The sequence below is a fragment of the Rhipicephalus sanguineus genome, chromosome 1, assembly GCF_013339695.2.
Source record: "Rhipicephalus sanguineus isolate Rsan-2018 chromosome 1, BIME_Rsan_1.4, whole genome shotgun sequence".
NCBI classification, from domain to species: Eukaryota; Metazoa; Arthropoda; class Arachnida; order Ixodida; family Ixodidae; genus Rhipicephalus; species Rhipicephalus sanguineus.
The window spans coordinates 302,447,638-302,464,046 of NC_051176.1; the positions used below are offsets into that span (position 1 = coordinate 302,447,638).

Genomic DNA, 16,409 nt, shown 5'->3' on the forward strand with positions numbered 1-16,409 from the left:
GTGATTGCACATTACGGCAACTATTATGCAAGAGGAGTAGCCAGCGCCACAGATAAGCACCAAGCTCTCCTTCGATACATTCAATAAAAAAATAAAGAAAATGAAGCAAGACATGCATACAAAAGGCAGCTGAGGGTTCGTGCAATGTGTTTATGAACTATATCAATATCATAAATTGAGGTGTGACACAAGTTCACCCGCCTCGCTTGTGCAGTGTCCGTGGCGGGTTAGATGCACTGTAAAGAACTCCGGTGGTAAAAGTTAATTCGGAGTCTCTTACAATGGCGTACCTCACAATGATATCGGAAACCGCCACGGTGATCGACTGCTAACCCGAAGGTCGCGGGATCGAATCCCTGCCGCGGCGGCCGTATTTACGATAAAGGCGAGAGTGCTTGAGGCCCGTGCTAAGATTTAGGTGCGCGTTAAGGAGCCCCAGGTGGTCGAAATTTCCGCAGCCCTCCACTATGGCGTCCCTCATAATCATGTCGCGGTTTTGGGACGTTAAGCCCCAACAATTTTATTTTGTACGCAATGATATCGGAGTTTTGACACGTAAAGCCCAAACATTTATTTAAAGAGACTGTTCTCCGCTAAAGTACGCCGTGATTGGTCGAGAACTTTCGGATCCTGCCCGCTTCACTTGTCTGTCAAGCACTGTAACGTTAACCGGGAAAACTCCGTATCTCAAAATATCTTGTCAGATGGTTAGACAAGGATAACGTGTTGGTGCAGGCCGTGCTATTCGTTTGTCACCGAAAAAAAAAGGAAACTGCTGCAAACGAGGAGACCGTTTGATTGGGCTGTTCAGAACATTTTGTAGGTTCCGGCCCATGCTTACGTCTCTGGTTGCGTAAATATGGTGTCAGCAGAATCGAACAAAATCACATCACAGCTTTACATTATAGTGGCCCAGTTTATAGCAACCTAGGTTTCACAAATGACTTGAGCGTCTGCCTAGGACAGAAAGGTGGTGTAAATCGCGCAGGGGTGTACCAGGAATGTTTTTCAACTATCCTTTATGTATATTCGTGCGCGTGTTTGTATGAGTGCGTGTATATATACGCACGCAAAAATGAAAACTTTAGGGGGTTTGAAACCACTTTGGCTACGCCAGTGATAGCGTTCGGCCATGTTTACATATTTGTTTTTCTCGCAGCACCTGTCCGCGCGGTGGCTGCGAGATAACCAACCTTCCTCGTAGCTGGATGTATGTAGCTAGAGGGACTTAAGAGATGGACAAGAAAACGCCTGGTTGGCTTTATTCCACGAAACACAGGAAACCAAAGGTCGATGAAAGACGTGATGAATGCGTGTGGAGAGCACTGCAAAGGCTTCGCAGAGAGCGGCAAGTTGCTTCCGGGCCGAGCACTGAATGACCGTCAAGTTGCCAAACACTCTGTGCGACGCAGAAGTACCACCCTCTCGTCAAGGATACGCGTTCTGGCAACGAGCGCAATTGCACTCAAGTTTTAACACCAGCTGTCGTGCTCTCTGTGACCATGAGCGGTCCGTAAGTCTTACCGGTTGAATGAGAACCAATCTTGCAAAATGACATGCTCCTCTTTCTTCCCAAGAAAACACGAAAATTTCATTTCAATGCGACACGCGCGTTTAATGAAACGGCATGTCACTCGGCGTTTACTGCTGCGTCTGTGTGTGCGTCAGCTGGAACAACGTTCCCTCTTCGTTGCTACAACATGGTGAACATCTTTCGCCACTTGGCTGAGTTGCAGCCAAGGTATGCCATAATGTTTTCACCAGCATATACTCATCGCCCAAAGCACAGTGTTAAAATGAAAAAGCGTCAGTCTCTCTTTTTTTCAAGCAGTAGTGTCGTGCAGTCCGTAAGTGAACAAAACATTCCTCTTTGGGGTGAACATAATTATAGGCAGCTGCGGCATACACTTGCACATAAACGCATTATTAAAAAGCGCCGAGTATGATTGTTCACTGTGAGCGTGTATTCGAAGCTATTTGATTTCGGAAAACTTCTCCGAAGCAATAATGTGTTCGGTTGTTTGAAGCGAAGCTTCGTTGGTTAGCTGCGCCCTGCATGCTGAACAACTCTCTTCTGTGCGAAAAAAGATGATTTCGACTAACGACGGAGAGGCAGTGGCGACGCGGAATGGATCAATTTCACTCAGTCTAATACAATTGGATTAATAATTAAGTTTCAGAAAAACCTGTGAATGTGAAACTTCGTGGAAAGCATTTTTCAAGTCTAGAAGTGGGGTGTCGGCTAAGATATTTAGATCAAGGTTTACATACACGAACGACCTTATAATATGTTTGTACGTAATGACTGATGTACTAACAAATGTGTTTTAATTCCCCAAGGAGGGTTCTTCTATATTTCCGAATTCATTGCCCGCCTGAATTTTCTCGTTCTGAGCGAAAACATTCAACGCACGCCACAAAATTATTATATTTCATATTTGACCTCTTAGGTGTATAATTGACGTTACTCCTTCTGGTTAACCTACCTGCCTTTCACTTAGCCTTTCTCTCTCTCTCTTTTGCTCAACACAAAGGCCAATCCTATAAAGCATACTACTTAAACGGCACTTACGCTATACAGTCAGTTACGTAAAAGAAACGAATAAATACTGAAGATGTCATCAAACTTCCTAGAGTATAAACTAATGCGGTCACGTGCTCTTTATATAGCCGCTGCCGACATCACTGAAATGTGATTGAAGAAGCCATAATTTTCTTAGCATCTAAAATGAGGCCCACGTGTTTTGTAGCATTTTATTGCGATAGCAATTATATGGACACATTCGGCTGATTTTTGCCATCACCGTCGCCGTCATGCCCCGGATATATATATATATATATACACGGACGGATGACTGTGAAGCTGCTTTCCAGACCCTCAAGCGATGCCTCACGTCAGGGCCAGTTCTTCGCCATTTCGATCCCAGAGCACCTACTGTCTTACACACTGACGCAAATGGGCATGGAATCGGCGCTGTCCTGCTGCAGCTTGACCAGACTTCGCAAGAGCAAGTAGTGGCTTACGCGAGTCGCACTCTCTCTCCAGCTGAACGGAATTACACCATCACTGAACAAGAATGTCTGGCCATCGTGTGGTCTGTGCAAAAGTTTCGCCCTTATTTGTACGGCCGCCGTTTTACGATCGTGACAGACCATCATGCTCTCTGTTGGTTGTCCTCTCTGAAGAACTTGTCAGGACGCCTCGGCCGTTGGGTGCTCCGACTCCAGGAGTATGACTACATTGTCACATACAGGTCGGGTAAGAAACACCAAGATGCCGACGCTTTGTCGCGTTGTCCGCTGTCGCAAAATAACCATGACGCACCTACCTCCTGTGTGTCACCTCTCAGCGAAGCGACCACGCCGATGACCAGCCTTAGTCCGATCAAGTCCACTGCGCCGGCTGACTTGCTTCAGTCCGCAGACCTCGCCGCGCTCCAACGTGCAGACACATACTGCCGTACAATCATCGATCGGCTCACTGGCTCGTCCCGTGCTCCCAACAGTCGCTTACGACGACAGCTCGCGCGTTTCAAACTTCACGATGGAGCGTACTTCGGTACATTTACCATCCTCTCGGTAACCGATGGGTCCCAGTCATCCCTCGCTCCTTCGACTCCAAGTTTTAGAAGCCTTTCACGACGACCCGACGGCTGGCCATTTAGGTTTTCACAAAACCTACGATCGCATCAAGGCTCGCTGCTTCTGGCCTGGCCTTTCCACTAGTGTTTCCAAGTACGTCGAGTCCTGTTCGTCATGCCAGCACCGAAAATGTTCGATATCTCTTCCCGCCGGCCCTTTACAACCTCTACCGTGCCCGTCCGCTCCCTTCGAGTTCGTGGGCATAGACTTATACGGACCTCTTCCGCTTACACCCGCCGGTCATCGCTGGATCGTTACTGCCGTAGATCACTTAACTCGCTACGCTGAGACGGCAGCTCTTCCTTCTGGTGCTGCCTCCGAAGTCGCCGACTGTGATGTGATAAGTGGTCGTGTGTGAAGGGCCAAGTGAACAGTGAAGCGCGGGAAACGCGTTTGAACGGCGCGCCTCTGAGACCATCGAGGAAGACGACAGGTGGAATCGGCGCGAGACGCGGTGGCGCGAGACGCGGTGGAACGAGACGGGAAAAGAAGGGGAAGAAGATAGGCAGACGTGGCCGGCGATCGAAGGACCAGGGCGCGGGAACAGAGACCTGTCGGGTTCCGGACTCGAGGTAGCAGCAGGTTCCCACCTGGGGCCAAACCAGCCGTCCAAGCACCTGTGGCCAAACCAGCCATCCAAGCACCTGGGGCCAAACCAGCCGTCCTCGTACCTGGGGCCGACCCGGGACCACCTCGGGCCTGGCGTGGTTGAAACGTCGCCAGGACGTCCCCGCCAGGCGAGCCACGTGTCTACCCATGCAGAGCCTCGGCCAGCATTCGTGAGCAGCGTGGCAGGAGCCATGCGCGTTCAAGGTCAACGACCCCGGTGGTGAGCAGCGCTGCCGACCGCAGCTAGCAGCGCAGCTACCACGCTACCAGGCATCGAGTGCCTTCGCTCAACGTCGTTGAGACGTCAGCCCTCTCCCAGGACTTGACCTCCGCTATGCCCCGGTGAACTCACTCATTGCTTCGTTCTATCGTTGACTTTTCGTTAGCACTCTTAGCACTTGTTCTATTTCTTTACTATCATTAGAGTTCCCTCATCCTCTGTAAATACATTTTCTTCATGCATAAACGGCCTCGTTATTGTCCCGATGACTGTTAAGTCATCGTGGTTCTTTTCCCACAAACACGAGCACGTCGTTTAGAGCTCTGTCTCGCCATTACAGCTCGTTACACCGACTTTGTCCTGCGTGCCATTATCTTACGCCACGGCGCTCCTCGAGTTCTCCTTAGTGACCGTGGCAAGACCTTTCTTTCTCATGCCCTCGCTGAAGTCCTACAGGCCTCTGACACCATCCATAAGACCACCTCGGCATATCACACGCAGACAAATGGTCTCATCGAGCGTTTTCACCGAACTTTGTCCGACATGATCTCTATGTATGTTCAGCCCGATCACAAGAACGTCACGTTTGCCTACAATGCGGCCATACAACGCACTACAAGCTACAGCCCGTTTTTCCTCGTGTATGGCCGTGCACCGTCTTTTGTTCTGGACACCAGCTTCTTCTCCGCGCTCACTGTCCCATCAGCGTCCCTTCCAGAAGAGTTCGCTGCCCGCGTCGCCCGCTGCCGTGAAATTGCCCGCGCCTACACCTCTGCCATTCAGGCCAAGAGGAAAGTTCGTTGTGATGAGACACGTAGAGTTGTGTCTTTCCACCCAGGCGACGAAGTGCTCCTCTGGACACATGTCCGCACACCAGGGCTCTGTGAAAAATTCGTTCACAGATACCTGGGCCCTTATACCGTGCTTGAACGAACGTCTGCGGTGAATTATCGCGTCGCTCCTGTTAGTTCGGCTTCAGACCGCCGCCGTCGCGGTACCGAGATCACCCATGTGTCTCGCCTGAAGCCCTATATCCGGCGTTCGTACCCTTACTAAATGGACGTCTTGCTGACCGCTTTCGTGAAGGGGGAAAATAGTGTGAGCACTGACTGTGTCGGTCATCATCTTCACTTGTGCACACAAATCATCGTGATCATCATCATCGTGTTGGATCGCCGGTGTTCGGTTTTTGGTTCGCGCGCCTTTGCTGTAAATACAACAATCGTTCCGTCGTACCTGACGTCGTCTCACAATATATATATATATATATATATATATATATATATATATATATATAAGGCACAAAGAAAAATAAAGCAGAAGAAAAATATTCTGAAGTACCCGACCGCGGATTCGAACCAGCAACCCCTCGCTCCCCAGCGAACTGCGTTAGGGCCCACTCACGCTAGCGGCACGGCAGCTCGCCGTTTGCCGTTTGACGTTCTCAGGCTGCCGTGCGCAAGCGATTTCGTTCGCGCACGTCAGCCGTTCTTTGCCGTTCGAAGAATAGGTCCGAGACCCATTTTCGTGCCGTTCTGCGGCTGCCACAGAGCACCGTGGCCAATCAGCGACGGAGGAGCGGTTGCCATGACTACGGCGCGCCGCGTCGTCTGCTTTCGGCTTTCCGCGTCGTGTGCGTCTGCCGCGGGCCGCTGCGAGCTGCTTGATTTCTGCTCCGCGTTTTTCACGCTATAGAAGTACGGATTTCGTTGCCAGGCATGGTTCCAGCAGTCAACAGAGCCTTTAAGTCTGTCCAGCATTAAAAAAAAGCGTGGCGTACTACCTAATAAAGTGCCCCCGAGCTGGCGCCAGGTCAAGTGGCGCCAGCTATGAAGGATTAGAAACAAGTAACAAACGCGTAATCTATGTCCTCCGAGCATTCGGAAGCGCCCATCTCCACTCACTAAGCCTACACTCTTAATCAAATCCTGGCTAACGCATGCCCTGTAGGCGGGACGCTTCAAAACTCAGGAAAACTCCCGGCTATAGTAGGCCTTGGAAAAGGAGTTAGCCGTGACAAGTGTAAATAAAAAAACGTGCACCCTTCACCGCCGCCTTATAGACGGCCTGCAGTATTAGTCGCGCGTCGGTGTGGGCCGCGTAAGGCAGAATCCTGGCTACAGCTCAGCGTATGCTCCCGCGTGTTATAACTTGCCGGCGCAAGCGTCGGTGTATACGCATGCGCCGACAGCGTCCGCCGCAAAGGCGACCTATGCTGCGAGGAGGTGTACGCATGGAGCTAACTACGCACTCTCTCTTGCGTGCGTGAAAGGGAATACGGGCCGCTACGCTCTCCGTTGCACTCCGCTTCTGCTGTTTTTGCGCAGAGAAAAGAAAGGAAGGAGGTAAAAACGAGAGTTCGAAGATTTTGTGCGACGGGAAGGGGGTTGCGTTTTTTGCGCGAACGGTTAGTTTTAGCGCATTCCTCGACAGCGGCGGATGTTTAATAGGTTGGTGTGGTTTGTTGAGCGTGCCGCGTGAGCCGGTACTCGGCCGCCATGGAAAAATTCTCTTATCTCAATATTAAGGGGGTGTTGCGAGGACATAGCGACATCCCCTTTCACGCGCAATGGCTGCACGCAAGCAGTTGACGCTGGATTACACGACGCTTTCGCGCGATTTCTGTCTCGCTGGTGCGCACACTCTGGACACAGCCCGGCGCATCGCACCCGCCTGGGTGAGTGTCCTTCTTTCTTCACATATATGCTCGTGCTGTTAGCGTTCGCATTGTTGCATGCTTGCGCTGATATATATGAGTGACGGTATTGAGCTGTCAGAATATTCTTTTGACGGCTTTTGAAATAACTATATCAGTATGCGTACGAGTAACTATACGAGAATACGAGTACTTATCTTTGTTGTAATCGTCATCCGTCTCTATTGCTGTCGTGCTGGTCACATTTATTGTGAATTCTCATACAGTTCAGAGGCTTTCGTCGCTCTTGACAGGTGTCACTGAGATAATCACTTCGTGTTGCTTGACAAGCTGTGTAATTTTAGCTCTCGCATGGCTTCTTATCCTTCGGCTAGCAACTGCCCTCTGCATTCATGGTCAATGATACAATGCGGCAATAAAAACAAGCATATTTTTGCTAGCAGTTGAATGATGTTAAGACATCCTTTCATGGTAGGTCGTTATCTTTAGGAAGCAGAAAAATTTTTCCACAATCAAAAAGTAATGAAACTGCACTTACGAGTACCGAAGACGTTAGTAGGTTTCATTGGATCAGGCGCTCATAGATGCGACTAGCGGCATGTCATGTTTTTAGGAGGCAAAATCAGCAATTTCACTTTCTGAATAGCGACAGTCTTTAGGACGCGGTCTGCGGCCTAATTTCTAACAAGTTTTAAAGCCAGCCTCATTCATGCTCGTGAATACATGTGCGTATTTACTGTGCCCCTTCACATATTTTTCTGGTGTCTGGTCACATTTGCCAATTGGTCTAATGCAGTGCCAAGTCAAGTGTCGGCAAGTACATCAGTGCATCATGCACCGGCTGTGGTGCCTGCGCAAACTGCAGATCTCGATGAAGGTAAAGTATTGCGTCATATGTAATTTAAGCGTTAGCTAGTTGATGGCATTTTTGTTCTCGCATCAATCATTTCATGCGATGCAACAGCGATATATAACCGTGGTTGTATAAAAGTACTGTTGTTTTCGTTGGCAGCTTATTATTTATGTTGGATTGCTCATTGTTAATGTTATTACAGAGAAGTGAAGTGCGTACAGCAGTCGTAATAAGGGATATAATTCTCGTTCATCCTCGTGTTAGTATACACAGAATTTGAATACGTTTGCAGGTGGCAAAACCTTCTGACACAAGAGCCAGGCGCAATTTTATCGAGCAACTGGCCAGGAGCTCACACCTTGCAGGGTCTCCAGCAGCAGCAGCAGCGGCGGCAGCAGCAGCAGCGGCGGCAGCGGCGGCGGCGGCGGCCGTGGTGTTGTTTACAATGCCGTAACTGAGCATACGATCTTTCTTTGTGTTTTTTATTCATTTTCTTTGTGTGTGTGTGTGTGTGTGTGTGTGTGTGTGTGTGTGTGTGTGTGTGTGTGTGTGTGTGTGTGTGTGTGTGTGTGTGTGTGTGTGTGTGTGTGTGTGTGTGTGTGTGTGTGTGTGTGTGTGTGTGTGTGTGTGTGTTTCACTCCCATCTAAACATCGCATCCGAGCATTGACCCGCCGCAGCTAATTAATATTTAATCATGCATTTGCTCCTACCATTCAAACATTCGCCGTAACTGGCACTCCCCTGGTATTAAAGAAAATTCGTTTGCAATATTGTGCGATAGTGTGCAACCAAATTTCAACCCAAGTTTACCTGCCACTTTATTTACTTAACGAATGAATCGTGTGTCTATTGTTAAACTGCTTTCCTTGTACGTGATTCTCATCAAATTGCAGCTGTGCTGTGGTTTTGACTTGCAGCCGACATTCGAAACAGCGCTTCACTTTTAAGAAAAACTGGAAGTTTCATGGAGAAGTTCAACAAGGTCAAAGTCATACTCGGTCAGATGTGCAATGCCCGCATGTATTTCGTGGAGATCGATGAGTATATCTGAGGAAATCATGCAACGCTTTCTCTCATAACTGTAGTAAGATTATGGTTAAAACACTATTAGAAAGCTTCATTAGCAACTGCTGAAAACACATTCATATTTGTAACTTCTGTGACGCTGTCTACACAAAATTCGACAAGGTGTATAACAGATTGGAAATGTCCGTTTACCAGGTAGAAGTTTTTGTGTGATGGGCGAAGACACCAGGTGATCTAAGAAGATAACGTCGCACGTGTCCTCTGCTTTTCTTTTTTTTTTCGTCAGGATGACATGCCAGCAGCCCGCCCATCACCTGACCGCTGAATTTGGAGGGAGTACGACAACAAGGCGTTCTACTGCGATCAAGCGCAAGAGAATGTAAAACCTTCGGTTGGCACACTTCTAGAGAAAGCCCTTATTTGGTGCTTGACGATGTACTATATTAAGAACCTCACATACCCAATTGGGTATGCTCAATACTTCATCTTGTGCAGAGTATTATGAACCCAGTTGTTTCCCAGGTGTTTTGCCGGCGGGAAGCAACTGAAGACACATTGAAAAGATCAAAGGTATTCGTTAAGCACCAGAATATATTTGTCCAAAATGGCACGTTTATCGTTTCCTTCAGCACTGGGCATTGCTTTTAGCGCTGTTTGTATTTTTTTACAATAAATAATTATTTTTACACCTGAGCAGTACCTGTTTCTCGCATGCTTATACACGCTAGACACAGCGGGTACTCTTGAACTATGAAGCTGGTATGGTCCGTGAAGTCATTCTCAACCGAAATGATTCCGCTGAACGGTACATTTATGGGGAACGCGGTGCGCCCATGCTTTAACCGCCGCTACTAAAAAAAAACGATGCGAATTTTTATACGCATGTCTAAACACACTGCATCCTTATAGTTTACAAGCTCACTGTTAATGGTTAATCTAGGTACCCATCAAGGCGGAACTGAGCGCGAAAACGCTCCCATGTGATGTAATCGGTTGACGTTAAAAAAATCCCAAGTGGTTAAAATGAGGTAGTACTAGCATACGGTAACAAGAGCTTCGTGTGCACAATTTCTTGTGTTTGTTGCCACTGCGCATCTGTCGAAGACTAAACACTGGTATACGCACGTTACTTTCCGAATACAGTATAGCGTACGTGCCCAGCCAGCGCAACGTGCGCGTACACAATTCTAAAACTCTGTTAGCCAACAATCAACCACTACACGGCCTGCCACTTGACGTCAAGGGAGTCCGCATTAGGGATACCGCAACCTGACTGCTTTCTTCGTTCTTGTGCATGCCCCAAACACACAAAAGTAGTAATGAAGACGCTGGATAGGATCAATGGGGGATTAGTGAAGAGACCTTCGTCCTGAAGTTGACATAAGATAGGTTGGTACTGATAAAAAACAAAATGCTTCCTTGGACAAATGCCCGAATCGTTTGCCGTGAAATTTACATATCAAATTTAACGTTCTACTATTAGTAACGGCACGCTGTCGAAGTCAAGTGCAGGCAGTAGAGCTTCCACGAGGTGTTCTAGATTTCGCAAAACCGTTCACCCTGTTCTCCTATGTCCGCGGTAAGCAATGCCTAAGTCTGGCAAACAATATTTGCATAATTAAATGACCGTCCTCTGGAACGTACATATGTGCCAGCGCAAAGCGGGCACGCCGGTAGATGTACCTCGTATAACATCGCTGCATTGGCTTAAAAAGTTCAGAAATCGTTAAACACTCCATGCTCGACAAATGGCCAGTCTACGTTAGCGTTCTTGCGATATGTGATAATTTAGCAGTTTAAGTTCCTCCTGACGACTGCCACACTGAGGCGCAACCGCTTTGCATGTGCGCAATAAAAAAATAAAAAATCCAGCTTGCACCAAAAGTTGCATCCTTCGTAGACCGTATACCTTGTCTTTTAGCATCTGCGCATATCTCTGCAACACTAGAACCTATTACTCGATGGTGGCAAATTAATTTTCTATTAATGCAGCACTATACTACGTTCTGGATTTATGCTGTACGCAAGTAGTAGTAGTAGGTAAACTTTATTCACTCAGTTAACAGGAGAGAGTTGGGGACGGCTTTAAGGGCCGGCCCCTTACAAAATCTAGGAGAAGTCCCTAGTCCGGGACCCCTGTGGCTTCTGCTGCAGCACGCGCTCGGGCCACTAGGGCACGCTGGTCCTCCAGGGTCGAGCAACCGAGCAGGGCAGCCTCCCAGCTCTCTCGGGTAGGGGGGGAAGGGGAGGGAAGTGGCGGGACCGCCGGGTTTGAGGGGCATGCCCACACCATGTGGAAAGTATCCGCGAACGGATGGTCACAGTGCGGGCATTCCCCAGAGAATGCCGGATTGAAGTGTTTGAGTATCGCCGGGCCCAATACTGTATTGGTGTAGAGACGGAGGAGCCAGCGCTCGTCCTTCTTGGGCAGGCCCGATGCCGGGGGTGGGAAGCGGAGCCTGTTCGATTTGTACATAGCGGTGATTTCTCTGAAAGAGGTAGCCGGATTGGGTTCTGGAACATCAGGCGATGGGGGGCCGGGCGGGTCCCGGTAATTAAGCGCGCGGGCCGAGGCATCTGCAGCCTCGTTTCCAGCTAGCCCCGTATGAGCCGGAGTCCAGATGACGGTGCGTGGATTTGGGCGATCTAGATAATAGCATCGCTTAAGGATTTCGGCGGCGCGATCACTGATGCGACCCCGGGTGAGATTTTGGCACGCCCTCCGCGAATCGGTAATAATTATCCGAGATGCGGGGTCCGCTGCGGCGAGGGCTATGGCGACCTCTTCCGCGTGTGTGATGTCCGGTGCTCGAAAGGTGAGCCCTTGAATAGGTACGGTTTGGTGAACCACAGCGGCCGTGTACCACCCGCCGTGGTGGGGCCGGATGCGTCCGTGTAAAAGACTCCCGGGCGTGAGCCATACTGTTGCTGTAGGGCTTTAGCCCGCGCTGTACGCCGCCCATCGTGAGTCTCCTTTGTCATGTTTTGGGGCAGAGGCGGAATGATCAGAGCACCACGCCAATCCTCAGGGATCTCGGTACGCTCTTCCACCTTCTGGGTGTAGGAAATGTGGAGGCGGTGTAGGAGGTTGTTCCCATCCTGAGACTTACTAAGACGCAGGTACTGGTTTTTGAGATGAGCCTCTTTAAGTTCCCCGTACGTGTTTGTCATGCCCAGCTCTGCGAGACGTTGGTTAGACGTCGAGATGGGGAGGTCTAGGGCACGTTTGTAAATTTTGCGGAGCATACAGTCTAGTGTATTCTCATCGCATTTACGCAGACGCAGGTAGGGTGTCGAATAAAGGATCCGGCTGGTCACAAAAGCGTTGGCGAGGCGCAGAGCAGCCCGGCTCCTGAGACCTCCTCGTCTGTTCGAAACCCGGCGGATCATGCGGCCCACCTGATCCCCTACAGTGCGTAGTTTGCGCAGAGTGGTGTCAATTTTCCGGTGTTTGTGTATGAAGAGTCCTAGGACTCTGATTTCGTCGCGTTCCGGAATGGCCCTGTTACGCAAGGTGAGTTCGGTTTGGGGCGAAGATGCACGTACTCCGATTTGGTGGGTGAGCATTCGAGACCGCAGCTGCGGGCGTAGTTGTCAACAATCGACGCGGCATGTTGCAGGCACGTCTCGATGCTACCAAGGAAACCCTGGGTTGCCCATAGCGTGATGTCGTCGGCGTACAGAGCGTGCTGCACGCCTGGGACATCGTTTAGCAATGAGGGAAGGTGAGCCATGGCAAGATTGAACAGAAGAGGGGAGAGGACTGCTCCTTGTGGTGTTCCGCGCGTACCGAGGGGGTACGGTCCATGCTCCTTGTCTTGAATACGCAGGTATGTCCGCCGTTCCATGAGGAATTGGCGGACGTACCTAAAAGCATTATGCCCACAGTTTGTTTGTGATAGGTTGGTAAGGACGATGTCATGGGTAACGTTATCGAAAGCTCCCTTGAGATCTAAGGCGAGGACTACCTTGTCGTCACTGGGATGTTCGACCGGTTCGACAACGTCACGATGGAGTTGCAGGAGTCCTGAGCAGAGCGATGTGGGCGGAAGCCGTACATAGTGTCTGCAATAGTGTGTCGGGCCTCTAGGTATTCAGAGAGCCTGTCCCGGACCATGGCTTCCATAAGTTTCCCTACGCATGAGGTTAGGGAAATTGGTCTGAGATTGTCGATGTTTACAGATTTGCCCGATTTAGGGATGAAAGTTACTAAGGCCGTTTTCCAATCGAGCGGTAGGGGTTCGCGCCCCTCCCAGATCTGATTGATGTAGTCGAGGAGGTGAGCATACGCCGAGTCAGGGAGGTTGGCTAGCAGCCGAACCGTCACTCGATCCCGACCTGGCGCTGTGCCTCGTTTCATTTTAGACAGGGCCGCCTTCAGATGGTGGAGCTGAAAGCAACGATCCAACTCGGCGTTTTCCGTGCCTGCATATGAATACGCCGGTCCGATGGGGTCCTGTTGGCTACAGAGATATTTATCTCTGAGAGCCTGTGCCAATTTTTCCGCGTCGCCCGCATAGGCGTGGAGCGCGCGCTGAAGGTGTTTCTGTGTTTCTGTGCGTGTTTGGCTAGGGTCGATGAGAGCCCTAAAGAGACGCCAGGTGTTGCGGCTTGACATCTGTGTGTCGGCAGTGTTGCAGCGCTCTACCCAGTTTGAGTCGGCGAGCTAGACCGCGTACTCGTCGGCCTCTAGGGTGAGAGCCGCTATGCGGATTTTGAGCTGTCGGTTGTGTTTCTGTCGGCGCCATCGGCGGACTAGGCTGTGCCGAGCCTCCCAGAGATGCAAGAGGTGGTTGTCCACCGCCGGCGTAGCCTCTGAGAGTTGAACCGTCTGCTCGGTTTGGCGAAGTGAGTGTACGAGATGTTGGGACCAAGTGTTGTAGCCTTGGTAAGCTATGGGGGTCGAATTGGAGTATGCCGAGCGAAATTTGGTCCAATCCGGAAGTTTCGCTTGGTGGTGGGGACGAGTAAGGGGGTGTGTCCGGATTGTGGTAATGACAATGCAATGGTCACTGCCGAGGGTTTCCGCGGTGTTGAGCCAATCTGCGTGTCTGATGTTTTTGGTGAGTGTGAGATCGGGACATGTGTCTCGGGTAACAGAGTTTCCAATGCGGGTTGGGTGTGTGGGGTCCGTCAGGATGGTTAGGCCCATGGTGGAAATGAGTTCCGCCAATTTCCGACCACGTCGTTCCTCCCGACGATAACCCCAGTGAGGGCTAGGGGCATTGAAATCACCTACTATGGCTAGTGGTTCTTTGCCTGCCACCGCGTGTGCTTTGCTAAAAATGTCGGCGTATGTTATGTTCGGCAGTTTGGGCGAACTGTAGATGTTAAGAATGTGTATGGATGGGTCCTGCTACCTAAGTGGGAGGAGAGTCACCATAGCATACGAGTAAGCCGGGTTGCATTCGAGATCCACCAAATTGGCGGTGTAATTTCGATACACGCAAAGTGCCGTTTGCGCGTCCCTTTGATACACGGTATAGTTTGTAAGGGCGGCGTGCTCGCCCGGCTCCTGTAGAGCCACTACCGCGGGTAAATGGGGATAGGTTTCTAAGTGGAGCCGGAGAGCAGCCCGCTTAGTGCGAGCCCGAAATCCCCGGCAGTTCCATTGGAGGATTGTGAAAGGGTCCGAATTAGCGCGGGCGCGGCGCGATCTACAGGCGTTGCCTGCCATCATGGGTATTAGAATTTTGGGTAGCCTCCAGGAGAGCAGAGAGATCCAGAGGTGCTCCACCGCTCGATCCGGGGCTTGCCGCTGGTGTTGCAGTCAAAATGGCAGGCTGCCTATTAGCCTCAGCCATTTGGGGAAGTGGCGGGGGCGTCTGAGGTTTATTAACCCGCTTCAGTTTGGGGGTGGGACGACGGGTGCTGGAAGCGAGTTGGGGCAGCTGGGCCACTATCATGCCCGGGATGCTGGCGAATACGGTTTGGAGGGCGGCAGCCAAGCGATCCTCGATAGTAGTTACTATGGAGGCCACCTGGCCCTCCAGGCTATTTAGACGCGCCTCAATCGGAGCGAGGATTGCCGTGGTGTCCCTTTGTTCCGAGGAGGCACTATCCATCGCTTCCGGCGCCTGCCCAGAAGGTGTCGGGTTAGGTGGGGGCGGGCGGTTTGCGAGCGCCTCCATTGCACGTGTCAACGAGGCCACTTGGGCCCGGAGCTGTTTAATTTCGAATTGTTCCCGTGTGGGGGCGGAAGAGGTTGGAGGTTTGGGTGGGTTCTGGGGGGGGGGGGGGGTACGGTTTGGGAGGCTGCCCCGCCCAAGCCGCTCACCTGGGGTCCTTGTCGGACGTGAGCGGCCCATGTGGCATCCCCTTGGGCAGCAGGCAGGGGTGACGGCGGGTGCGGTGTAGGGGAGGCAGGTGTGCCCTGGCTCGAGGTGGACCTCGCGGCGGGAGGTCCGGCCGGGGTGGGGCCTCGCTTGGAGGGGCCGGGAGCACCCGCGCCAGGTTGCGGGGGTGGAGGAGGTTTGGTGGCAGGGGCCTGGGCCCCCTGCGGTGAAGTCCCGGTGGTCGGCTTCCTCGGCTTCCATGTTCTCCAGCGTTTTTTGCGTTTCTTGGAGCCGGTTTGGTTCTCCGGTGGAACAGTGGATGGTTTTGGTGGCGGTGCCCTGTAACGTTCCTTACAGCACCGGTCCCCGGTGACGTGGGGTCCGGCGCATAGAGCACACTTCGGCGTGCACTCGTGAGGCGCGCGAGCACCATCCATGAGTGGCACCGTGTTGCCACAGGTACCACAGTGGTCCGGTTTAGGGCCAGGGCAGGCGTCGGGTCGATGCCCAACTGAGCCACACTGGTTGCAGGCTGGTACAGTTTTTCTATATGGCTGCACCGGGATCAGCAGGGCGTCATAGGTGACGTACCTGGGCTTCACCTTGCCGGCAAAAGTGAGCCGCACCTTGTTGGAGGTGCCCAAACGCCGGATGTGGAGGATTTCGCCTTCCGGCCAGTAGAATCGTTGGCGAAGTTCGGCTTCCGAGTCGGAGCTGCGCACTGTCACCACTCCGTAGCAGGAGTCTTGGGTGTCCGCGCGCAGATACCCGAACAGGGGTACCGGTCCGACGGATGAGGGAACAGTCAGTTCACCGATCAGTTTGTCCGCAATAAGCGGATGTGGAGTGTAGGCCAGGATGAGGTTTTAGTCCCGCACCATCACGACTGTGACCATCCGGTTCGCGTTCGCTCCGAGGTGGGCGATGAGCGCGCTACCGGCTCCGTTCTCGGGGAAAACGGCGGTGAGGGATAGTTGAGTCCTTGGTTTAATAACGACAACAAAATCAGTTGCCTTCGGTTTCGGCAGAGGTTGAGGTTGCCACGAGGGCCGCTTCTTCCCCTGTTGCGGGCCCGCGGAGCGCGGCGCAGACGGTGGAAGTTTGGAGGAGGAGCGGTCTGCCGCGTC

At 51.5% G+C, this 16,409-nt stretch overlaps 1 protein-coding gene across 1 annotated transcript; it reads right to left on the reverse strand.

Moving 5' to 3' along the window:
* Nucleotides 1–11,040: 11,040 nt before the first annotated feature.
* LOC125757537 (uncharacterized) lies at nucleotides 11,041–13,124 on the reverse strand. The gene is made up of 4 exons (XM_049413109.1): nucleotides 12,976–13,124; nucleotides 12,798–12,874; nucleotides 12,554–12,704; nucleotides 11,041–11,910 (listed from the first exon to the last, which is right to left on the reverse strand). The coding sequence occupies exons 1-4, from the start codon at nucleotides 13,122–13,124 to the stop codon at nucleotides 11,130–11,132; spliced, it is 1,158 nt and encodes a 385-aa protein (XP_049269066.1). The 3' UTR covers nucleotides 11,041–11,129.
* Between the last annotated feature and the right edge of the window lie 3,285 nt (nucleotides 13,125–16,409).

Excerpts from the sequence above, each read along its gene's own strand:
- LOC125757537 (XM_049413109.1), bottom strand. The coding sequence starts at position 13,124 with ATGGTCCGGGACAGGCTCTCTGAATACCTAGAGGCCCGACACACTATT. Across the intron at positions 12,875-12,975 it reads AACATCCCAGTGACGACAAG|GTACGTCCGCCAATTCCTCA; the intron begins GTAGTCCTCGCC and ends TAATGCTTTTAG. Across the intron at positions 11,911-12,553 it reads TGCTCACCCACCAAATCGGA|TCTTTTACACGGACGCATCC; the intron begins GTACGTGCATCT and ends CACGCCCGGGAG.